Source organism: Anticarsia gemmatalis, chromosome 29 (genome assembly GCF_050436995.1).
Source record: "Anticarsia gemmatalis isolate Benzon Research Colony breed Stoneville strain chromosome 29, ilAntGemm2 primary, whole genome shotgun sequence".
In the NCBI taxonomy this organism is placed as follows: Eukaryota; Metazoa; Arthropoda; class Insecta; order Lepidoptera; family Erebidae; genus Anticarsia; species Anticarsia gemmatalis.
In genome coordinates, this window is record NC_134773.1 from 3656364 (window position 1) to 3682281 (window position 25918).

Sequence of the window (25918 nt, forward strand, 5' to 3'; positions counted from 1 at the left end):
CAATTTTAATTAAAAAACACACGAGTCTCCGCATCATCTATTAATATGTAAAAAACAGCTTTTCTCATACATTTCAAAATGAATCATTGGCCGCGCGTGGACATACCTTTTTTCAAAAACAATCAAATAATTTCAACAGAAATTCGCAATTTTCCAAACGACACTACTCATGTTCAAAACAATGAGACATATGTCCTTTTGGAAATAGCATGTTCAATACATTAAACTACAAATATATAGTACCTTTTGATGTTTTAAAACAAGTAAGGGTATAAAAGGACATATTTAAAATCTTCATATAGGTAAAAAAATCCGTATATATTATTTAAATTATATAAATCGCTATAAATGAGGTTTTTCGGTATATATTTTAATACCTTTCGTAAATTCATCTTCAATTAGTTTTTTATAAAACGATTGTTGTTCAAAATCAATTGATCGTAAGTTCCATACATTCAGGCAACTTTTTGTATATTACACCTTCTTCTATGCAAAGCTGTTCTCATAGTATCTTTTAACATTATAATGTTTTGAAGTGTTTCTTTGCTTCTCATCAAATTCTTTTCTTCTTATCTATATATCAGTCTAGCCTTTCTTCCAAACTATGTTGGAGTCGGCTTCCAGTCTCAGCGGATGCAGCTGAATACCAGTGTTTTACATGTAGCGACTGTCTATCTGACCTCCACAACACAGTTACCTGGGTTATAACACGATACCCTTCGGTAAGACTGGTTGTCAGACTTTCAAGCTTCTGACTACTGTTAACGACTGTCAAAGATCTTCGAAAATTACATTTAACGTGCCTTCCGAAACACGGAGGAACTCGATAAGATGGTCACCCATCCGCAGAACAACCTCGGCAAGCGTTACTTAACCTCAGAGATCGATCCGCGCGGCTGTTGTTAACCAAGCCACGAGCTCCTTATCTAATCTAGTTATTTTAAGGCAATATTTCTGTTCCGTTTTGTCCAATGCATTTTTAAAACAAAATTGTCATTTTTGTTTATTTTATTTTCTTATATCCAGATGGCTAATAATATCGCATATTTTACCCAAAGGTAGAGGTGTATGAAACACACTCAAGTTTTACACATTAACAATGTTAGTCCCATGTAATAGGTGGCGAGACTTGCCATATACCGGGCATGTTACAAACCTCCTAGCTTCCACTTTATAGATATCAAAAATTTTCTTAAGAAAGTCAGCCATATTGCGACCTAGTGTAACTTTAATCACAGTTAAATTATACATGATCGCATTTTCAAGTAATATTATAGTAATACACAACAACTAAGTTTCAATATTATAGTACTAAAACCTAGTTGTAAATATGGTTAAAATATCCCTATATTAGTATTAAATAAATATTCTAATTATTATTTAGCGCAGGTTTTTACGGGACGATAGAATGGTAAGTTTAAGATTTTTTTGTGAGTTTTCGCAAGAAAATAGTTATTATTTAAACCTGAAAATATAAAATGCGTACGGTACTTTTATATGTAAATCCTAGTAGGACATATTTTGGTGAAAATTTTAGATGAAATAATGGAAATACTTAATTATCCCTCGTACATTTGCTACAATTATCATTAAGTAGATAGTTGGAAACGAAATCCATTTATGTTTGTTACTCTTTCACGCAAACACTACTAAACCAATTTCGGTGAAATTTGGTATGTCTCCGACCCAGAATAACACATAGGCTTTTCATCACGGAGTTTCCGAGGGATCCGGATTTACACAGGAAGGGTTTCGAACGAAGTCGCGGCCGGGCTCTAGTATCCATATTTTCATGTAAAATTTTCACCAAACATCAAAAGGTACTTCACAAAGATAGGTCCACACTCGGCCAAGTCCACGTAACATTAAGATCGAGCACTTACGTTTGGTGGACGTCTCGCCGTTATCTGCCTTCGCTTTCTTAGCTCGTGATGTGGACGCTTTGCTCGCGGCCGCGCGTTTCTTCGGTTTGGGGTCGTCGACCTCCGTTTTTATTGGTACTTCGAATTCTGTAAAAGAATATGTATGTTAGATGTTAAAAGTTCAGCTACATCTGGTGAGACTGGAAGCTGACGGTAACATAGTTGGAAGAAAGACTAGACTGATTGATAAGGTTCAGATTCCTAAACTAGTGCTTTTTCAACTGAAGACATCAAAAAAGAAACATACGATTCATTTAAAAATATTTTCGGTCTGTCTAGTCCATTTGTGTGGGCTATTCCGGAACTGCTGAACTGAATGTGATTGGTCTGTCACTCAAAGATGAAGAAGTATCGTTATGCTATTTATGCTGAAATTACGACTAGATGGGAATTTGCGGGCAAACATCTCCCACGCGAACATAATCGTTCTAATATAAAAGCCCAATAGCACTTTGGCCGAGCCGGGAATCGAAATCGAGTTATTACGACCAAAGCTAGTATATAAGCTAATATTTACCTGGTCCAGAGTACCCATCGTCGCCGGATAAAGCGTTGTCATCAGAATCATTATCATCCTCGGGCGACACCTCCAACTTGATAATACTCGCTGAGAAATTATTAAACAATATGTTATTTTATATACATACTAATATTATAAATGTGAAAGTAACTCTGTCTGTTACTCAATCACGCCTAAACTAAATAACCAATTTGCATGAAATTTCGTATGGAGCTATTTTGATACCCGATAAAGGACATAGGTTACTTTTAACCCCGGGAAAATGACGCATTCCCATGGGAAAATTCAGGTGGCGGACGAAGTCGCGGGTAAAAGCTAGTACATAATAAATTAATTAAATATATTTAACCCAGTCCCACTGATGGGCAAGAGTCTCCTCACGTAATTAGGGAGGGTTTAGGCCTTGAGTCTACTACGCTGGCCAATTGCGGGACTTTCTATACATACTAATATTATTTGTAGGCAAATTAAGTATTAACTTAGAATATGGATTATTCTTCTTCTTATCGTATGGTTAGTGGTCAACCTAGTGTCAAAGTTGTTCAAGCCACTCAAAGGCCTTTGACGTGACTTAACGACTGTTATCTTAATTGACAAGAACCGACACCAACTTTTTACATGCCCTCCGAAGCACGGAGACACCCACTTCAAATACCAAAACGCGGTCACCCATATATGGAATGACCGCGCCAAGAGTCGCTTAACCCACAGATCGTTTACCGACCGGTGGCTATGGGCGCCACTAGATAATAATAATATGTGGATAAAGAAGGCAGACGCGGGCTGATTGAGATTTGAATATGTCACTCATAACATTATGTGAATATTTTCTGCAATTTATTATTTTTTTGTTTCTCTCCTATTGATGTAATAATTTCACACATAATACCACGCCTTTTACCAAGGTTTGCTTTACCCAGAGATCGTTAACCGACCGGTGATTGTCAGACGTAGATGATATTTGTAGTCGGTCTGTCACGTCACTATCTCAAAAACTGCTGTACCAATACTCACGTTTGAACAGCTTGCTGAGCGCATGTTTCTTGAACTGTTCCTCTGTTGTCAGGACCTGCTTCTTGAAGTTGGCTGCGTTGCGGAGCTGTGTGATGCAGACCTCGCATATGCCGCCGTCGTCACCTTGTTCTGATGTGCTTAACTGTTGACAAACAGGCAGATTAACCCCCGGTTTCTAAGGTACATTTAACGGTAGTTTATCTATTCAATTGCGTTAAAACTCATATAAAAAAACGCTATTGAATAGATAAACTACCGCTAAATGTACTCGGAAATCGGGGGTTAGTGTATTTCTTGATAAATAAATATAAAATATAAATAATCATTGGACCATTCACATTTCATTTGATTCCAAACTAAGCAGAGCTTGTACTATGGTAACCAAATAACTGATAAGTATACTTATATACTTCTAAATACATACTTATATAGATAAATTGACGACCCGGCTCAGAAGAGATACTCGTGCTCATCACACAAATATTTGTCCCGGGTGTGATTCGAACCCACCACACGCGGCGCTACGGTTATTGCGGCAAGATGATCACTTAAACCACTGCGCCAAACATGCCATTTATTTATTTTCATCGTATGGTTAGTGGTCAACCTAGTGTTAAAGTTGTTCAAGCCGTCCGAAGGCCTTTGACGTGGCATAACGACTGTCATCTTAATTGATTAACAACAACCGGGACCGACTTTTTACGTGCCCTCCGAGGCACGGAGACACCCAGCTCAAATAGCACTATGGATCTATGGAATGACCGCGCCAAGTTTACTTAACCCACAGATCGTTTACTGACCGGTGAGCGCAACTGGCTATGGGCGCCTCAGTTCAGTCCAGGAAATGATCAGCAAGGATCTGGTAACCCTGGTAGCAAGCTTAAGCACCTACGATCAAATTATTATAAAGGACATTACACAGTGAACTCCAGTTGCGCTCACCGGTCGGTAAACGATCTGTGGGTTAAGCAAACCTTGGCGCGGTCACTCCATAGACGGGTGACCGTATAGTGGTATTTGAGCTGGGTGTCTCCGTGCTTCGGAGGGCACGTAAAAAGTCGGTCCTGGTTGTTGTCAATTAAGATATCAGTCGTTAAGCCACGTCAAAGGCCTTCGGGCGGCTTGAACAACTTTGACACTAGGTTGACCACTAACCATACGATAAGTAGAAGTAGTAGTGAACTCCGCATCGCGACATTTCACACTTGAATGTTTGTGTGAGTAAAATCAGTATGTGCGTCAATTTAAGTTGACTCAGATGCACAATCTGTTGCCTGATTAGACGCGCATTGCTTGGAGTTGATGTTTCTTTGTTTGTAATTACGTGTTATGGGATAAGCCGACGAAAATCTATACTAATATTATAAAGCTGAAGAGTTCGTTAGTTAGTTTGTTTGTTTGAACGCGCTAATCTCAGGAACTACTGGTCCGATTTGAAAAATTCTTCCAGTATTAGATAGCCCATTTATTGAGGAAAGCTATAGGCTATAATATATATCATCACGCTACGACCAATAGGAGCAGAGTAACAGTCAAAAATGTTACAAAAACAGGGAAAATTATGACCCATTCTCTCTTATATGACGCAAGCGAAGTTGCGCGGGTCAGCTAGTCGATCATATTTCGGCGAGTGAGCCTATGACTCCACTGCAATAAGCCAAATTGTTAGGCAGGAATTAGATCTAGGACCTAATAGGTAACAGAATGTTGAACACTTGACTGCTTCCAATTGCCTCAAACAATGGAAAATTCAGTTAAGATTGTTTAAATTATTGGTACCACAGTATGCTTCTGAGAAATTTCTTTACAAGTATTATTATAATAATACGTTTTTCTAATTAGTAGGTACCCTGGTCTGGTAGAGCTAAGTTCGGTTTCTGTTAAAATAAGAGTGAGAATAAAGCCTTATTGGTTTCCCATTAGATTATTTCCTAAAGTTTGCATCAAACTTGGATTCCAAATCGTAAAATTTTTAATACAAAAGTCCATCTGGTATGCTATGTGACTAAACTACTAAATAAAATTTTCATTATCAAATATAGAGTTCATAGGTACTATTTGCTTCAGAACATTCCAAATAAGTTTGTAATTGATAAATGGAATCCATTACTTGTTGCACAGATGGACAGGGAGTTTGTCTCAAAGTAAGATTGGGAATATGCCTTGCATTCACTACATTGGTCAAGTGTGAGTTTAGCAGTCCGCTCAATATTGAGGACATTATTTAGAAAACCTTCCTTATAAATACCCTTTACTTTGCTATATAGGAAATAACTATTATTGACAGTTATGTTCAAAGTTTTTATTTCTTTTTATAGTAGTTAATGATATATTTATTTAGATAGGTGATTTACTCTATGTGTCCTATTCTATTCTTGATTTGTTTACTAAACTGTGAATAGGATACCATTTATGGGCTACCATTTGCATTACAATTATCAATTAGACATTATTGCAATTGATATTAGTTGTAAAAGAACATGTAAGTACATATTATTTATTTTATTTCATTGTAGAATAAATGCATCTAACTTTTTGAAATGAATACACTCACAAGATGTGACTTATTCAAAATAATGGAAGAGACCTGTAAACATATTATTTTTATATATCCAGCCTACATTAATCTACTAAGAGTTGTTTTCCTAGATTCAAAGATCTCATTTCATCTGTAAATTATGTGTTTAAGGCAATAGAATGACACTTAGCCTGCTAATTTTATAGAAATATTGAATAAGAATGGTAAAACAAGGTTCCTAATACTAGATCGGCCGGTTTGCCATCAGCCAGTAGCCATTTGACTCTACGAAAACATGCGCAGAGATACATAAAAACTTCGTACAACTCTCCCTAACGCATCGCCTTCGCTTTTTTTAGTTTTTTGCTGTCCAAAGCGATCAATATCGAGTTTTTTTACAGACAAAGACCTAGGATTTATACTAGGTACTTAGTACGCAAGCGTAGAACATCGGCAACGAGCGATACGCCTCAGTTAGCAGGCAACCTAATCGAATATAAATGCTATACATACACAATATACACTTGTTATAAAATAGCATTTTTAGATACATTGCACGATGTTATATGAATAATATGGCCATTAATTCCAGTCTAGACAGTTTAATCATTCTTTTGGCTATGTATTTATCTTCCAAAACATTAGTTTACTTACGCAAATATCGAAACATTGTTTCAACATGTCGGCATACACCTCTTCTTCGCCCATCCATGTATATGCAGTTTTAACGTCTTTAAATACACCCTCCGACGCACAACACCGACACATACCGTTCAATAATGAACTCTCCATATTGTCTAAATATATTAATTAACCATCTACACTTAAAAATATTAATTTAGCCGCAAGAAAAGCTATAGGACGCTACAGCTTCATAGCTCCGCCATTTTCTGTAGATTTTTTTAATCATTTGCCTTTAGAAGAGGTGAAAGCAAAGGAAAAGGCTCAATCAGCCTTAACGATATTTATCTTTATTTGCCATAAGTATACTATTTAAGAGTATTATAATTACTTTTATTATGAATTGGTACAAATTAAGCACTTAAGTTTAAATTTATTATCATTAGTTTGTTTGTCTCAAATTTGTTTGTTTTGAAACTAAAAGTTATACGCTGTCTGCTTCATTTGATAAATTACTAATACTGACTGCAAAAAGATTTCTTATTATTTTCTTTATAAAAGAATGGGTTAGCTATTGAAATATAAATACATAAATTGTATTCTGTGGATTATCTGGAAAAACAAAATAACTCGAATAAATATTTGCAAACTGGCATGAACAGAAACGAAACGAAGTCCGATAAAAAAACAACTTGACAGCTGACAGTTCTGAAACTGTGTTTCATTTCCTCAAACTTTATATCTTCAGCATTTACAATTCGAAGAAACAGAAAATAAACTTGATAATGGTCTAAGTAAGAAAGAGACAGAGTTTCATGGATGCTAAGAAATGACGCATTTTCCATGGACATATCTGTCAACATAATTGCCAAGATAGATTGTTCTGTATTTTAGATTTCTATAGGAAATTAAACAAATTCCTCTTAAATAGCCGCTTATAAAGTGTTATAAATAATGTTTAATGGAGCTTCGTGTCGCTGCTGCCTTGTGCGGCCTCCAGACAAGAACTTGAAAACCCCATACACAAGGCTTGGGCATTCAGAAATTTATGCTGATATGCTGAAGGATTGCTTTGAAATTCACGTAAATACTCTTTTATCAAGACTTTTTTGCCACCGTGATGAACCTTGGCTGATTATCTGTAGTGTCCTTTGCTTGATTTACATCAAAAACTATTTGGGCCATAGAAATGATTGAATTAGTGTATCAATATTATTATAGAGAGATTGTAGGTATATGGCACTGATTTGAATAAAATTTTGATGTTAAGGAAACTCCTGATCAAATAATTGATTAGGTATATACATTTAATTTTAAACAATACGAGGATGAATTATTTAGTTTAAATATACTGGGTTTATCTGGTTTGTTAAAAAGGGTTAACAAACAATTTACATTTAACTACTTTATTTAAAAAATACACTAAAATCATAATCCTATTCTAGATTAATAGTGTATGCCAAGGCTCTCTGCTAAGATTTCAGTTTTTTTTTAACCAATTACTGTCCCACTGCCAGGCAAGGGTTCTCTCCCAATCGTGAAGGCGGGGTTAAGCCTTGAGTTTTTAGCAGATTTCAGATATTTTTTTTTAAATCTCTATTTTCATAAAATTTTAAACATTTTCAGCTATCAATAGAATCCAATGAAGATGAAGGTATATGTGAGATCTGCATCATGCGGCTCCGAGATGCTGTGGACTTCAAGCAGCAGGTACAACGCTGTCAGAAGGACTTTCAAGCTCAACTACTGGCTGTTAAAGGTATAAATTAGACTGATTTTACACTAGAAAATATTGTTTAAAGATAACAATTTTCCAAATGTGAACTATTTTTCATGATGTAAAATACTGATGAAAATTGCATATATGTTAACATACTTCTTTAAAATAAGAGTTTCCACAAATATACTCTAAGTCAGATGCTTCAGTCAGCATGTAATTGAGAATTTAAAAAATACTTTAACAATATCACCTAATAAAACTGATTATTTTTATGACTAAACTATATTATTAGTGAAAAATATATAGTTTATGTGACCAATCTTTTTTTATAAAGTACAAAATCCAGTATTAGAATTGACTCTTTCTATGTATATGTTACAGATGAATCATCACCAAAAGTGAAGGAGGAATTAGCAGACATGGAAGAAGGGAATGGAATATATTTCTTAGGTAAGTATTTAGTAAATAGAAAAGCACCATTGGCAACTACATTTACTGTACAAAAGCTACTTTCCTGTAGGACATTATTATCAATATATTTATTAAGAATTTTGTAGTTATATGTACATATTTCTTTTCAGAAATAAAAGATGAAGTCTCCGAGCTGTCGGACGAGGGTCTCCACGAGGACGAGGATGACAAGAAGCTGGCTGAAGTGTTTGGTTTCAACAATGTCACCGTTAAAAAATACTCTGAGAAGAGAAAGAAACGACATCTAGACAAAGGTACCTTTCGTTTTATTATATTCGTAACTCAGTTAACAACAGCCGCAAGAAACGATCTCTGAGGTTAAGCTACGCTTGCCAAGGTTGTTCTGTGGATGGGTGACCATATTATTTATACCGAGTTTCTCCGTATTTCGGAAGGCACGTTAAATTGTGGGTTCCAGCTGTCATTTTCAAAGATCTTTAATAGGCGTTAACAGTAGTCAAAAGCTTTAAAGTCTGACCCAGTTAATTGCGTTGTGAAGGTCCGATAGACAGTCGCGGCATGTAAAATACTGGTATTCAGCTGCATCCGGTGAGACTGGAAGCCGACTCCAACATAGTTAAAGGCTAAGGGCGCGTTCCCACTATGTCGTAATGACAGATTATCGTGTAGTTTTAAGTGTCGTGGCTTATATGTTTAATGAAGGTGTTCACATATAGAACGACACGACTTACTGTCGTCTACGACATTTTTGCAGTGACGACAGATTATCGTGACAATGGGTACCGCTAGATAAGACAGTCACTAAGCAATAAAAAATTTTGACGACAAACAATCGTTATAATGGGAACAGCTAGAGACGACAGTCGTCCAACGATAAATTAATCGTTACGACATAGTGGGAACGCGCCCAAAGTCTGATGATATATTTTCATATTTCAGAACGTAAACCCAAGAAACAACTGCCCCGTCCCATGAAGATATCTCTCCGAGCGCTTTCACACATGAACAAGTTACTACACCCGTCGAAAGTGTCGCCCTCTATACTACTCACAGACGGAGCGAAGCACAAAGTTAATATAGAGAATTTGTTGAAGCATTCTAACTGTACGCCCTTCTTGAATAAGACTTTGGCAGGTAAATATGAGTGATTTTTGACCGTGGTCAGTTTTATTAAAACTGGCCAATGTACGAACTACTTGAGTAAGATTTTAACGTATAATAAAATTATGACATTCATAAGAACTGGCCAACAGGTACACAATCGCGTGCTTTTATTGAATAAGACCTAAGCAAGTAAATATTTTGAAATGTTGGCTTAATATTTGACCATGGTCAGTTTCATTAAAACTGGCCAACAGGTACACAATTTGTTTACTACATTTCTTAAGGGCATGCAAGGTCCCCAACGAGCACATTCGCCAGCGTGGTGGACTCGAGGCCTCTCCCTCATTCGGGAGACCTTTGCCCAGCAGTGGGACAGTAATGGGTTAAAAATAACTTAATTTGTACATAAAATTAATTTTCCAAAGAGTGGACAGAGACTAAAGAACGTCACTTGGTACGATCCTTACAAACGTCCCTTGCTTCATTCACATACATACATGTTGTCATACAGGACTGCCGGTTACGAGTACAAATCTGAATTTTTTTCAAGACACTGCCTATATTACCCATTTGCCTATATTTTAATAATATTTATATTTTTCAGGTATAATCTGCGCATACTGCAAGGAAACTTACCCAGACGTGCCCCTATTGAGAGCTCATATCGACGCGGCACACACTCGAGACGCCATCATAGACACTAAACGAATGGACAAAAGCAACCTTTCTATCAAAATCGACATCACCAACTTACAATGCAACACATGCCACGGCCATTTTGAAAACATTACCACTTTAAAAACACACCTTATCAAAGAACATGACATAAAATTCTATCCAGACATTTACGATTACGTCCTAGAATTTAAACTAACCGATTCTGAAATTTTAAATTGTGCGCTATGTCATTCCACGTTTGAGACTTTTAAAATGCTACTACAACACATGAACGGACATTATAGAAACTATATATGCGAAATATGCGATCTAGGTTTCATAAATAAGCATAAATTGAGAAATCATCAGCGTACACATGATATAGGTACATTTAATTGTTCGTTTTGTGATAAAGTTTTCAGTACAAGAGTCAGGAAATTATGTCATGAAAAGTATACTCATAATTCCGGGGCTCGGTATACTACAAACTGTCCTCATTGCAATGAGTCTTTTACAAGTTATTATCAAAGGAATAGGCATATGGCTGTAGCCCACAACACATCTGCAGCGACCTACAAATGCAACATATGTGACAAATCTTTCATTTTAAAGTCTAAATTGACTTCTCATATCAAAAAAGTGCATTTGATGGAACGCAATCATATTTGTGCTGAGTGCGGACAAGGTTTTTTTATCAAACAATCTTTGGATGAACACATGATTAAGCATAATGGTGAAAGGATATATAAATGTACCGTCTGTCATAAGGCTTATGCAAGGAAGAAGACGCTGAGGGAACATATGAGGATTCATAATAATGATAGAAGGTTCAAATGTGGGGTTTGTCCGCTGGCGTTTGTACAAAAGTGTAGTTTGAAGAGTCATATGTTGTCTAATCATGGGATTACGTTGGCTGAATATGAGAGTTCTAGGAATGAGAATAGCAGTCCGTAGGCTTAGTTTAAGTCGGGTCGTGACGGTACTTAAGTAACTACACAATACACACATTCGTCGGTTTGCCAGTACTTGATTACAACAAAGTCTTTTTATCGTATGGTTAGTGGTCAACCTAGTGTCAAAGTTGTTCAAGCCCGAAGGCCTTTGACGTGGCTTAACGACTGTTATCTTAATTGACAAGATCCGTAATCGACTTTTTACGTGCCCTACGAAGCACGGAGACGCCCAGTTCAAATGCCACTATGCGGTCACCCATCTATGGTATGACCGCGCCAAGGTTTGCTTAACCTACAAATCGTTTACCGACCGGTTATGGGCGCCCCGAACAAAGTGAACCTGCTAGACTGCCTTCATGGGGCACTGGGGCAGTGGTTAAAGTCGCCACGCCGCTACCATTGCAACGGGAGGTCGTGGGCTCGATTTCCACACGGAACAATTATTTGTGGGATCCACAAATAGTTGTTTCGAAGCTGGTAGTAATTTGAGTCCGTTGTTTATATGTTTGTAAAGCCTTATGTTTTCAAAAGGTTGTTTAACAATAAAAGTGCGCATTTTACCAGAAATGTCCAAAATTATAACTCCGTTTGCAATAACCTACCATCTGTTAAAGATAGGCTTAATAAACCAACGCTTAAAGTCATTGTATATAGTATCTTTAAAGACTAATAAGAAATTAACTATAGTAATATTTAAATATTTATTGTTTTACAAAAATATGTATTTATTTTGTTTTTATTTGAGCTTGTATATGGTGCCGTTGCCATGGTAACGAAATTGTTTCTTTTTTTTCTTTAAAAGGCGATTGTATTTTAAAATTTGAACTTGAAAGTTTATAAAGACGGTATCGGAGCGAACGGGCCGTGGCGTTCTCTGGTCTCTGCCTACCCCTATGGGGAAAAAGACGTGATTTTGTTTTTTTGCCAAGCAATTGTAAAAGGTTTTTTATGTTGCATAATATTTTTATACATTGTCAACGAAAAAATATTATTTTATTAGAATAACTGTAAATACTATTTATCAAACTAAGGCCAGGTTTCATCTCCTCTGGATAACTACCAGATAGCTTATCAAAGGGAATTTTGACAGTTGTCTTCATACCCTCTTATTCAGAAACACACTACAAACCTATTTTAGTTAAAAAAACTACTAAAATATGTTTTCTCTTTTTCATTTCGCTAAGGAGTGAAAGCAACGAAACTCTTTATAAGCATTTCATAACTTCATATACTTTTATGAATAAGAGGGATACATTTTACTGACACTTTATCTAGCAAATATCTGATAGTTAACTGTGAAACTGGCCTATAATATATATTTTAACGTATGTATATAAGGCCTAACGCAAACGGAGGCGCGCGGCAAAGATAGAACCGATTCAGCCTTCCGAAACCTTCTATACGGTCACCCATCCACTGACCAACCTCGGCAAGCCTAGCTTAGCCTGAGAGATCGATCCGCAGGTTTGCGTTAGGCCTAAGGCAGTGTTTGCCAAAAAAATGTTGTAATAAAGCATTGTTTATGTTCTTCCATTAAATAAATATGTTATTTCTACAAAGTAGTTATATTGTACAGTCTGTTTATTTATTTTTGTTATTTAATAAAGATTTTTTAAATAAATCTATGTTTTTAGTTACCTGACTTTACTGTCCCGCTGCTGGTATGAGAGAAGTACCTAGTGATAATCGGTTTCTGAGTACATTTAACGATAGTTTATCTATAAAATAGCGATTTTTTATACGAGTTTAACGCTATCGAATAGATAAACTACCGCTAAATGTACCTCAGGAACCGGGGGTGAGTCCACCACGCTGGCCTAGTGCGGGTTGAAGACTTTGCATTTGATCATAAATATCTTTGCGCCTGTTATAACCGAAGGTGTAGACTAGAGGTGTACTGAAAAACACTGTTTAATATAGCAATATTAATGTTTAAATAGCAAAGTAACGTGAGAAGTGCCATCTATGTGATCTCACACACACTTAACAATTTATGTGGTCCTACAAGGGACGAGCCGGAATTCGTACTATTGTTGACATTCCAACAGAAATTGGAAACCATGCCCATAGCACCCTGTGTCCCTCGGGTATCGAACCCGAAATCTCGAGACTCGAAATCTCTACTACCGCTCGGATGACAGAAGCAGTTTATAAAGTATCTGTGTGTTTGTAAACTCCTGAATGGCTGGACCGATTTGGATGATGGATAGATGGCGCTGCTGTCGCTTCACAATGTTAAAGGTAAAGTACATAAAAACAATTAAATAAGTATATATATTTTTAAATATTAATTTTATTAGCAGATTCTCAATTTTTAAATATAATACAAAAATGTACAACATTACTCTATTTACAACGTTTAATAATAAATATAAAAAAAACCTTTGACTATTGCACAATTTATATAAAAACTTTATTTGCTAAAATTACTATAAATTTAAAAATGTCGTAATTATTTCTAATATTATATAATACATAATAATATTCCTATAGAATAAGTCTTACTACACATATTCAATTCGCCATTATTTATCGAACAACAAAACCTACTGGACTCACCTTGTTTCTGAGTACATTTAGCGGTAGTTTATCTATTCAATAGCGCCTTTTATATATGAGTTTAAACGCTATTGAATAGATAAACTACCGCTAAATGTACTTCAGAAACCGGGGGACATTTGTTCGGCTTGTGCCGATCGGGTTCATCTACACATATTAAGTTTTGCCGTACAGTCAACCTGGGTAACTTTGAATCATTTGGATAACATTGAACGTGGGAATTTGAACTAGTTTCGATTATTTTTTCATATGAAACCAACACAATTGATAAAGATTGATTTTAGTTTTGCAAACTTTTATCAATGGTGTTGGTTTCATATGAAAAAATTATCGAAACTAGTTCAATTTCCCACGTTCAATGTTACCCAAATGATTCAAAGTTACCCAAGTTGACTGTACGGCTAGACCAATTTATGCCGAATCGAATATGTGTCTAACAAGAATAACTTTTTAGGATTCAAATGAGAGACTTGTGTAGTTTTAACTACCGCTTTGCATGAGTACTACTCAAACGACACTCAATTTTAAGTGAAACTCAAATTTATTTTCAATGTATTATAAAAATGTATAATGCAATAATAAATACTAATTGACTTTATTTAGAAATTATTAAATTTTTCTTCATTGAGGGCTTACATAAACAATTTATGTAACAATTCATACTACTGCGTCATGTCATTATATCTGTGTCTCTCACTCACTACACATTGTCACATTACTATGATTCTTTTGATTATGACGTAGTGAGCACGATTCTTTGCACCCGAGTATAATATTATACAAATATGATTGTTTATCCTTCTTTCACTTAAAAACGGCTGAATTTCGATGAAGACATGATGATAGTATGCTTTAGATAAATATTTAATATCTGTACAATAATTATATTCGTACTAACTGTCTTATAAACGTGTTGTAAGCTGTGATTAGTTATACAGTGTTTTGTCTTCACTCATATACAGTTACAACATTGTAAGTGACAAAATACTGTATAACTAATCACAGCTTACAACACGTTTAGAAGACAGTAAACATTATTATTAACAACTAATCTATATTTTGTTCAATTCCATAATAATAAATAAAATATTTATCAATAAATATAAAAAGAAAACTATTTATAACTATAAAATATAATAAACATTTATATATCACAGTAAAATTAAATTTAAAATAATTATTGATTCAACTTTATATAAATAATTTAACCCATTAATGTCCCACTGCTGGGCAAGGGTCTCCTCCCGTAATGAGAGGCCTTGAGTCCACCACGCTAAGGACTTTTCTTTAAGAACTGTGTTAAACAATTCTCCGACTAAGTTTAATCACGATGTTTTCCTTCACCGTTATAACAAATCATCATTTAATCATTTAAGTACATACATTAATTTATATAAATATACATAAAATTACGCTTTTTTTTTTCGGCGTAGGCAGAGACCAAAGAACGTCACTTGGTACGATCCTTACAAACTTCCCTTGCTTCATTCACATACATACATGTTGTCATACAGGACTGCCGGTTACGAGAATTCATATATCACTAGCGGTCGCCCGCGGCTCCGCCCGCGTGGAGGTCGGTGAAATTTTCCCTGAATTTTGTTTGCTACAAACCTCACGGAGCCCGAGACCTTTCCAACGAATGCAAAACCGTGGCAATCGGTTCGTGCGTTCTGGAGTTATAGCGTCAGGAAGGAAAACCCGACTTATTTTTATATTATAGATGATAGACTGCCAGATTTCTATAAAATACGTGTTAAATTACCATTTTAGAGTTCCGTACCAAAAATGTAAAAACGGGACCCTATTACTAATTCTCCACTGTCCGTCTGTCACCAGGCTATATCTCATAAACCATAATAGCTAGAAAGCTGAAATTTTCACAAATTATGTATTTCCGTTGCCGCTATAACAGCAAATATAAAAAATCAATATTTAGTAAGGGTTCATATCTGACGGAACATACGTCGCGTATCATCGGTCGCGCATATATAGCTAGTTGCGCCATAGAGGCGCCCATAGCCAGTTGCGCTCACCGGTCGGTAAACGATCTGTGGGTTAAGCAACCATTGGCGCGGTCATTCCATAGACGGGTGACCGCATAGTGGTATTTGAACTGGGCGTCTTCGTGCTTCGGAGGGCACGTTAAAAATCGGTCCCGGTTGTTGTCTACTAAGATAACAGTCGTTAAGCCAAGCCAAAGGCCTCTCGAACGGTTTGAACAACTTTGACACTAGGTTAACCATACGACAAACAAACAATCGGTCGCGCAACGCCAGAACAGACAAATGTATAGAAAAACACTCGACCGTTCACACTCAACCGATGATGCGTCTGCAAAGCCCATACAAATTAAGTTACGCACGACGCATCTTCCGTCAGATATGAACCTTCCATAGAGGTCTTTAAACAATAAACGAGATATTTTATTGTCCTTCCTGTTCTTTAACGATCGGGCTCGAAGTAATATCAGAAGCTGCCATACTAATCCCATGGTTCGACAACAAATGACTTTTCAAACTACACTTTTGTACAAACGTCATCGCACAAACATCACATTTGAACCGTCTATCATTATTATGAATCCTCATATGCTCTCTCAATGTATACTTTCTTGCATAACTTTTATGACATACCTCGCATGCATATATCCTCTCCCCAGTATGCTTAACCATATGGGCTTTCAAAGCCTTCTTACTGAAAAACCTGTAACCGCACTCCGTACACTGACAATTTCGTTCCATCAAATGACTCTTTTTTATATGATACATGAGTAAACTTTTCAAAATATACGCTTTGTTACACACATTGCACTTGTATTGAGCTTCTGAATTATGCACTTTCACCAAATGTTGATTCCTTTGATAGTAACTCCGGAACGGTTCGTTGCAGTACGGACAGTTTGATATGTTTCTCGCACCAAAATGCTTCATTTTCTCATGATAATGCTTCTTGCCTCTACTAGGAAAGACTTTGTCACAGTGATCGCATTTAAAACTTCCTTCTTGATGAGTTGTCCGGTGAGCATTCAAAGATCTCTTCGTAGCAAAGCTCGTATCACACTTACTACATGTATAGTTATTATAATGCTTATTCATATGCTGTTTCAACATTTTGAAAGTCTCATACGTAGATGTACACATAGCACAGTCATAAACATCCCCTTTTTTCAATTTAAACTGCAATATATGGTCTTTTATGTCCGTATATATTGTTTTTTCGTGAATTTTCACTAAATGGTCTTTTAAAATTGATAGATTATCCATTTTCTCGTCACATAAAGTGCAGGAGAGATTAGAAATGTCTACTTTGACGTTGTATTCCGTCATATCGAAGTTTGATTTGAAGTTTAAACGGTCAGCTTTGTGGTCGGTCTCTGTATGATGTCTTAGATCAATCGGATCAGGATATGAGGACTCACAATACTCACAGATGTACCCAAGCAAGGATTTGTTCTTAAATGGTATAGCATTAGAGAATTTTAATATAGTGATAAGGTTTTCTCTATGTTTGAACTTATCGTTACAGTTGCGAGTCCATACAAGGTTAATTTTAGTGTCAGCAAATGATTCTTTTGTTATTTTCAGTTTACGAATGGAGTTAATTTCTGTGTGCTTCTTTTGTGGCTTGATGTCTGGCATTTGTGTTGAATCTGTAAAAAAGAAAGAATTATTTAAGCATTTTATGAAGACACATACAAAGTTCATAATAAATTTTGTCTGTTCTGATTTGTTCATTTTACGATTCTTCATGTACAGTAGCATTCTCGTCGGAAACCTTAAAATCGGTGGAAACTCAGTAAAAACCAAGTGAGGGTAGGCGTAGAAACTCGCGCCACAAAAAGACGACGCTTAGCAGCTACATAAGTCAGTCTGTGACCACGGTCGATGTAATTCGATCGAAACGTCGAGTAAACAAATAAGGTATCGTAACCCATGATTTAACGCGTTTAAGACTATTATATTATAACATTAGTAACATTAGTAATTAAATTGATTGAAGAAGGCTATATGCTTTGTACCATCACGTTGTGACTAATAGGAATGGAATATCAATAGAAAATATTATGAAATCGTTTTTTTTTTACTTTTTGTCTGGCGCGTCCTGAGTATACAGTTAAAATTACTAGCGAATCGACGCGGACTAAGTCGCGAGCTCTTCTAATCCATACTAATATTATAAATGCGAAAGTAACTCTGTCTGTCTGTCTGTCTGTCTGCTACTCAATCACGTCTAAACTACTGAACCAATTCGCATGGAATTTGGTATGGAGATATTTTGATACCCGAGAAAGGGCATAGGCTACTTTTTACCCCGGGAAAATGACGCAGTTCCCGGGAAAATTCAGAAAATTCAACGAATTCGCGAAAAATCAATATTATAATGACATTTAATTAACAAAATTCCGTTGCCATGGCAACTGTTTTAATGGCAGATGCCTTAGGCACTTGTCCCACCGCCGACGAGAAAACGACAAACTATCGGCTATTTTCTCGTTCAAGAAACGTATAATAGATATGTAATCCATGTAAACAAAAGAGACACATATACAAAGAGTTGATCGCTCACTGTTCACGCTGACGGCGAGCACTCTCTTTACTAGTCTGTTGCTATGCGACCAGAACCATGAAAGATAACACTCGCTCAGCGATACCCGCGCGATTAGAACACACGTCGAGAGAGCAACCAGCTGTCATTTCTCTACGATGATGACAGTGATGCGAGCGATCGCTCGCCTCACTCGCACACTCGGTTGTAGCAGAGCTACACAACTACCGCAACTACGCACTCGCTCCCCGCGGCTAGCCAACTCGTTTCCAATTCTAGCTCTGCTCGTTACTCGTTCATCGTTGGCGGTGGGACAAGTGCCTTAGCGCGACTTCGTTATACTAAGAGATATAATTATTTTGAGAATATTTTTCGTGAAAAAAAAGCATATTTTATATCATCACGCTACGACCAATAGGAGCAGTGTAGGTAACAGTAAAAAGTGTTACAAAAACATGGAAAATTCTGACCCATTCTCTCTTATGCGACGCAAGCGAAGTTGCGCGGGTCAGCTAGTATTAATATATACTTACTGATAGAAGTAGCGAGCCTGGACACTAAAGTCTTGATCTTATCAGCTCTCCATGCTGTGTCAGTTGTCTTAGCATTCTTCTTAACGACCGCCTTCGACTTACTTCTCTTCTGTTCCGTCTTCTTCTTCACAGGTTCTTTAGATTCTGTCTTTATCTTCTCAATTGATATTTCTCGTGCTGAAATAAATTCATTTTCAGTCATTCAGAATTAACTAATTTAAAATATTTATATTATAAAACATTTTTGTTTATAAGACTGCCTCTGTAGTGAAGTTAGTAGTGAATTTAAAGGCTAAGCATGAGATCTCAGGGTCCATTCCTGGGTCAGAAAAAGTAGGTACAATGGATCTTTTCTAATTCATATAAGATTATTTTTCAATAAGTCTGGATGTGCCCGGTAATAGGCCCCTTTTACATGTGACTAATATTGACAGTGGTAAAAAGTGGATGTGCATTCCACACACCTAGCAGTATAACATGTTTATTAATAACAAAACAGTAATATTAAGGCCGTTGGGGCAGAAAGGTTCTGGAGTGGCGACCACAAACCAGGAAACGTAGTGTTGGCAGGCCCCCCACAAGATGGACCGACGACCTGGTAAGGGTTGCCGGAGTCCGATGGATGAGGGCAGCCCAGGAAATGAAACATTTTTATTTATATAAATGATACATTTTGGAACTAACCTGCATCAGCTAGGAAATAATCATCAGATTCGTCTCCACTGTCCACAATAGGCTCTTGCTTCACTTCAAATGGCTTCTCTTCTGAAAATACCAATAATATTCTTATTGGAATGTAAATACAATAAAAATTATAAATATGAAAGTAAAAATTGACAATTTGGGTCACGATTTTTCCAAAACAGCTTTGCGAATACAAAAAAACCCTTTTAAAGGTAGTTTACATAATATATTAACAAAAGATGTAGATTTAAAACAGCTTAGGTATGTGGAGCAAATTAAAAAAAAGAGAGTATGGATTTAACTCATTTTAATAATAGGAAATCTTTTCACATGGACCAAATCACAAGTAATAGCATTTTTTAAGACTAAGTGGCTCATTAGTAGCTTACACATTCAATGCAAATTATTTTACAAATTTAAAAAAAAATTGTATAAATAATAATTGTCTATATTGATTAAGACAAGTCATCTACATAAAAGTTGGCAAGGTTTATTTAAACCACTACAATTCAGACAAGTGTAACAATAGTGAAATGTAATTAAGCTTCAATAATAGGTATATACTATGTTTGTTTCCCTAAATAATTAAATAAATGATCACCTTTCTCCACAATTAATTCCTGCACTTTCTTGAGAAACTCCTTCTCAGTGACAAGGACTTGCTGTTTGAAGGAGTACGAACTGCGGAGAGACTTGATACATGTGTCACAGATACCACTGAAGCCTGGGTCTGATGATGACAGCTGGAATTAAGAAAGAAGATGGTCTATTAAGTTAAATAAGTAATTAATTTTGCAGTAAAACTCATGATTAAACAAACCACTTCTGTGGTTTTGTGGGACATATTTAAGTATATTAGCTTAATGCATATTTCATATAAAAAATGTAAGAATGTTTAATTTTGTATTTGTCAATGGGTTTTCTTTTTCAAACAAGTCAGGCTTAAAATGCTATTTGTTTGAAAATATTTGCAAATGACTCGAAATTATGTGGCAGGCTTTTTGTTGGCATCAAATGAGTGACTATTCATTCATAATTTTAACATTATGAAATATTTAATTTGAAAAGTAGGTAATAAATTTTATTTAGCTAATTATTTTTTAGAATAGATTCAAATATTACAATCACTATTTATTACATGGAGGCGACAGGGCGCTGAATTCATTATGTGTATTTTTAAAATATATGTAAATCTTAGTTATACACGAAATAGGATGTACAAGTTTTTCTTAATTGCATGTATCGTTACGACCGGTTTTTGCTGCACTAGGCAGAACGGGTAAACAACATTGCTCTGTATCCAATGGACCGAAAAAAAATATTGATTTGACAGATTTTTACATTCGTACAGCTTTAGGTAGATTTAAAGCATTGTTATTGTGCATTTATGATTAGTATTCTAGACTTACGGCGATATTGAAGCATTCCTGTAACATATCGGCATAAATTTCTGATTTGTCGTGCCATTTATAACTTGTGTGTAAATCTTTGTGAAGTCCTCGCTCTGCGCAGCAACGACACAAACTGAGCTCTTCCATTTTTGTATTATTTACATTTATTATATTGATTTCGCAAAGGAAATCGGAATATTCACAAAATTTTAAAGACAAATTCTTCTCCACAAGACAGAGTTTTACGACAGCTAGGTTGACCAGACGAAAATTTTATCTTTAAATGTTCTAAAAAAAATCTGGCTTTATCAGCAAAATGAATTATTTTGGGCATCGTTTCAAGTTTTTCTTACACAATTGAAATCTTAAGTAAAATTTGTTTTTATTCCAATTTCGAAAAAATAGGCAAACTACGTTTAGGACCAGTAAAACAGTAATGTACATTTGCAAAATTTTAAGGTAAATTTTAATTAAAAGCTGGCAAACTGTATTACTTTTTAAAGTAAATGACATAGCAATTGGAACCAAGTCTTTTCACACATTTTTGTATGCAAAATCAATAAATTAATGTTTTCTGTATTATTTATAAGCTTTCCCATTCCTATATTTTATACCATATTTTTGGGAGTTACGGAAATAATAATAAACAAACGAATTGAAAGTACATTTTCTATAATAACAATCAATCAATCAACACAGCCCGACGCCGACAGAAGAAAACAATTCAAGATGGCGAACCAAAATGGAATCCTATAAGCGGTCCCGATTCCTTTAACAATATTGTAGATTCCTTTTCTCCATTCGTGTTTTAATCAAAGTTATGGTAGTGTAGTGCATTAAAGATGGATTTCGAGCAGATTGTGGTGAAAGAGGGCCCGGGGCTTTGCCGGTGCTGTCTTACAGAAGGATGCTACAAAGACTTGGGCAAGGAATACACTTGGATGAATGAGACCGAGGTTTACGCTGATATGCTGTTAGAATGCTTCGATATCAGTGTAAGTATTATGCCTAAATTAAAAACAAATATATTACACGCAAATACATTACTTGAGAACAATACATACGTCTCATTTTAATGAATAAAAAACTATTAATAAGTCTGTCTGCGCGAGTGTATAATTTTGCTATTTACATTATAGATCAATATTCTAATTTTTAAATATTGAAAACGTTTAAGAAATAATTATCAAATGCATGTAAATTCTAATTTTAAAATCTGATTCTTACAAGAATCACAGTAATAAATAAATAAATAAGCAATAAATGTATAATTTAGTAAGCAACAAATGATTTGAAGTCAAATACACATTAGGTACCATAGTAGATTCTGAACCAATCAAAGGATTAATTCCTACACTAAAAGTATATTCTCAAGACTATATTTCTAAGATATTTCTAATATTATTTATCCATGAGCTAAATTGATAAATTCATTCAATAGTTTTTAAAATAGTAATGTACATATATCCATCCTTCATAAATTTTTATATTTTTAATGTTAAGATTGATTTTATTAATCTATATTTGTGTTACACTGCTGGGCAACATCTCTGTAAGATCCTCAAACCATTGTTTATTTCACAATACCTCTAAAAATTACATCCACATCAAGTTATTGTATGGAAAATCTGAACGTCATTTGTTTTTATCCAGATCACCCAACACAATGAAGGTCCGAATGGTCCTAATCGTCTCATCTGTGAGGTGTGCATCACCCGGCTGCGAGATGCTTGCTACTTCAAGAAACAAGTTCAAGACTCAGAGAAGAAGTTCATTGATATGATGGGACGAGGAGAGTTTAGGTCTAAGAATGCTGGTGTGTATAATTTAAAGTTTCATTTAACTTATTTTACCAGGTTCGTCATAGGTTTTTAACTTTTTACAGACAACTGCTGCTTTGCACTTTATTTAATCACATCACGCTTTTATTTCAACTATGTGGGTGTCGACTTTCAGTCTCACCGAATGCAGCTGAATACCAGTATTTTACATTGAAAAACTGCCTATCAGACATTTGCAACCCAGTTATCTGGGTATATTGACTGTCATAGATCTTTGACAGAGCCAGTACCCACAATTGAATATGCCTTCCGAAACACGAAGGGCTCGATATGTGGAAAATGGTCACCCATCCACTAACCAACCGAAGCTTAACCTTCATTTGATCCGCGCGGAGGTTGCTACTTAGCCACGAGCTCCCTAGACACAAAGTTCATACTTACTTACTAAATACTAACGCGAACACGCATTTTACCTTAAAATGCCTAACGTTACGGCGCAGGTTGCACTCGCCGTGGTCGATGCTTAACATTTATGATACCCTGTACTAACTCTATCCTATTATCCTAGGCGCAACAGACACAGTAGTGATCTTCCAGCAGCAGATGAAGACTGAAGCGGCTTCAGACGTCCCGGCGAACGTCGTTGACGCTGAAGTGGAGTTCCTGGACGAGGAGATTGGTTTTGCTGATGGTGAGTCTTTCAAACGTCAAAGTACAAAGTGACTGACTGACAGTGACCTATCAACTCACAGCCCAAACCACTGGACAGATTAGGCTCAAATATTGTAAAGACCAGGTAGATGTTATGGTGTGAGGGACTCCTAAATTGGAGTATCCGCGTGGAGCGCGGCTTGCGGTACATGCTTCGGCAGTTATCCCGCCGCACGCCGCCACAAGCGGCCGTGAGGATACACGTGGCGGTTTAGTGGGTATGCCTGCCCTTCTGGCGGGAGAGCCCCACATAACCCTGCACTCAGCCCAGAGTGCAGGTGTATGCTTAAAGCATTAGCCACGTAAAAGAACAAAAGGTAGATGTTATGGTGTAGCCATCCAGCATAAGAAAGGATTTTGATCAATTAATTCCCCAAGAGGATACAATAGGGAATGAAAGTTTGTTTGAAAATTCTGTCTCAAAAGTCACAAACCACGAAGTCGCGGGCAAAAGTTAGTGTGACAATATAATTTTTCATTCATAATTCTCCTGGTCTTTTCCCCAGACGCAGAAGACGACGACACCATAGAGGACCCGGAGCCGTCAGTATCAGACATAACGGTCAGTTCCCTGCCCATCAAGGGCAAGCGCGGCAGACCGAAGAAGACCACAGCAAAGACCGACAAGAAGGCTAAGATCGCCAAGTTGGATGACAAGCCGAAAGCTGTCAAATCTATTGGAAAAGGTAGGTGTTTGATTTTTTTGTTTAAAATGAAGGTATGTTGTGATTTTTTGGACTGGACTACATATATTATCTTCTTATATATAAAATTCTCGTGTCACAATGTTCGTTCCCGTACTCCTCCGAAACGGCTTGATCTATTCTCGGCCAACATCTATTGTTCATACCCCTTAGTGATAAGGCATGTCCACGCTTAACATACTTTTTTTAGTTTTAGATTTTTTTATTATGACACATTACTCACATTCTGAAAAATACTCACGACCATACATTTTTACTCTTTTATCACCAACCCCTATTTTTGAATAGCCCTTTTAGTGAAATTTTAATGGCAAAACAGGGTTTGCCATAGTAAATAATAAATTTAATCCATTAATGTCCTACTGCTGGGCCTCCTTCCGTATTGAGGAAGGGGCCTTAAGACCACCACGCTGGCCAAGTGCAGGTTGGAGACTTTTAAAAACTTTATTTAGAATACAATAAAATGATAAATACATTAAACTCTTTCAAATAATCGGGTAAAAGATTTAGATATCATCGTTACAACACGAATTTTGCTCGATTCGAGAATCGAACACGAGACTTCATGAGCTGGAAACATAGACTTTTGATTAAAATATAATCCAAAATAGTCCATGTCTTACTGTGAGTTTCATATTAAATCTATGTATAACAGTTCAAAAATAATTGTAAGTCCAAAAAATCACGACATACTACCAAATTTTCTATGTTTGAAGTTGATTATTTTATCTGACTCAACACTTTTATATTTATAACAATAATAATTTATTAATACCAAAGGCATCAATTTAAATAATAACCAATCTTATTTGCAAAAAATATAAGCAAACATTTACAAGTCAGAAAAAACAATCAACTTATTTTTAATGTGTTTATGAAAGGCAAAATCATGAAAAAACTATATTTCTGCCGCGACTTCGTATGGAAAAGGGGAAAATTTCCTGGCAAAAAATATGCTGTGTGTTAATCCAGATTATAAATATTATCTATGGACTATTCGGATAAATTCAGTAGTTTTTGCGTCAATCTGCAACTAGCTTTACGCCCGCGACTTTGCCCGCGTGGAATGTTGCTTCCTTCGGGGATGAATTTCCAAAAATCCTTTCTCTTAGTGCTCCTCTACACTTACTAAGGAATGTTCATAGCAAATGTCAAGTTTGTACGCTCAGTTGTTTCGGCTGTGCGTTGTCCATCAGTCAGTCAGTAACAGAAGAGTTTTATATACTATATGAATCATTTAGAATATTATTAGGATAAATAAAATTAAACATTAAATAAATATGATTTTGCCTTTCATCTTAATATTTATTTAAACTTTTTATACACATATTTTACAATTATATTGTGTGAAAACTTAAAATTTTACAAAGAAAATATTCTGACGATACTATTCTTGATTTTCAACTTAATTAGGCGATGCCAATATCATAATAGTAATTTGATAGGTTTAATTGCTAGGGTATCTAACCGGTGTGGATCCGCTCGCGTACAGACTTTCACCCCCTATTTTAGTCTCTAAAGGATGATTTTCGAGAAAATAATAGCC

At 35.9% G+C, this 25918-nt stretch overlaps 4 protein-coding genes across 25 annotated transcripts in view; 2 read left to right on the forward strand and 2 right to left on the reverse strand.

Moving 5' to 3' along the window:
• Positions 1-6871, reverse strand: part of LOC142985169 (zinc finger protein 711-like) — a 59738-nt gene extending 52867 nt beyond the window's left edge. For all 13 annotated transcript variants that reach the window (XM_076133179.1, XM_076133178.1, XM_076133172.1 and 10 more), the window contains exons 1-4: positions 6629-6871; positions 3457-3598; positions 2440-2529; positions 1884-2009 (exon numbers count right to left, since the gene is read on the reverse strand). In XM_076133179.1, the coding sequence (XP_075989294.1) occupies positions 1884-2009; positions 2440-2529; positions 3457-3598; positions 6629-6766 (496 nt within the window). In that variant the 5' untranslated portion in view covers positions 6767-6871. The remainder of the gene's footprint in view (positions 1-1883; positions 2010-2439; positions 2530-3456; positions 3599-6628) is intronic.
• A 579-nt stretch (positions 6872-7450) lies between these two features.
• LOC142985271 (uncharacterized) lies at positions 7451-13076 on the forward strand. The gene is made up of 6 exons (XM_076133341.1): positions 7451-7678; positions 8222-8354; positions 8697-8765; positions 8897-9040; positions 9687-9881; positions 10456-13076. The coding sequence occupies exons 1-6, from the start codon at positions 7550-7552 to the stop codon at positions 11460-11462; spliced, it is 1677 nt and encodes a 558-aa protein (XP_075989456.1). The 5' UTR covers positions 7451-7549; the 3' UTR covers positions 11463-13076.
• A 2646-nt stretch (positions 13077-15722) lies between these two features.
• LOC142985229 (uncharacterized) lies at positions 15723-21467 on the reverse strand. Its single transcript, XM_076133265.1, has 5 exons — positions 21195-21467; positions 20387-20528; positions 19786-19866; positions 19102-19278; positions 15723-17672 (listed from the first exon to the last, which is right to left on the reverse strand). Exons 1-5 carry the CDS (start codon positions 21321-21323, stop codon positions 16447-16449), a joined length of 1755 nt encoding a protein of 584 aa, XP_075989380.1. The 5' UTR covers positions 21324-21467; the 3' UTR covers positions 15723-16446.
• Positions 21468-21886: 419 nt separating this feature from the next.
• Positions 21887-25918, forward strand: part of LOC142985191 (uncharacterized) — a 37509-nt gene continuing 33477 nt past the window's right edge. For all 10 annotated transcript variants that reach the window (XM_076133220.1, XM_076133221.1, XM_076133215.1 and 7 more), the window contains exons 1-4: positions 21887-22171; positions 22830-22992; positions 23526-23648; positions 24175-24354. In XM_076133220.1, coding sequence (XP_075989335.1) covers positions 22019-22171; positions 22830-22992; positions 23526-23648; positions 24175-24354 — 619 coding nt within the window. In that variant the 5' untranslated portion in view covers positions 21887-22018. The remainder of the gene's footprint in view (positions 22172-22829; positions 22993-23525; positions 23649-24174; positions 24355-25918) is intronic.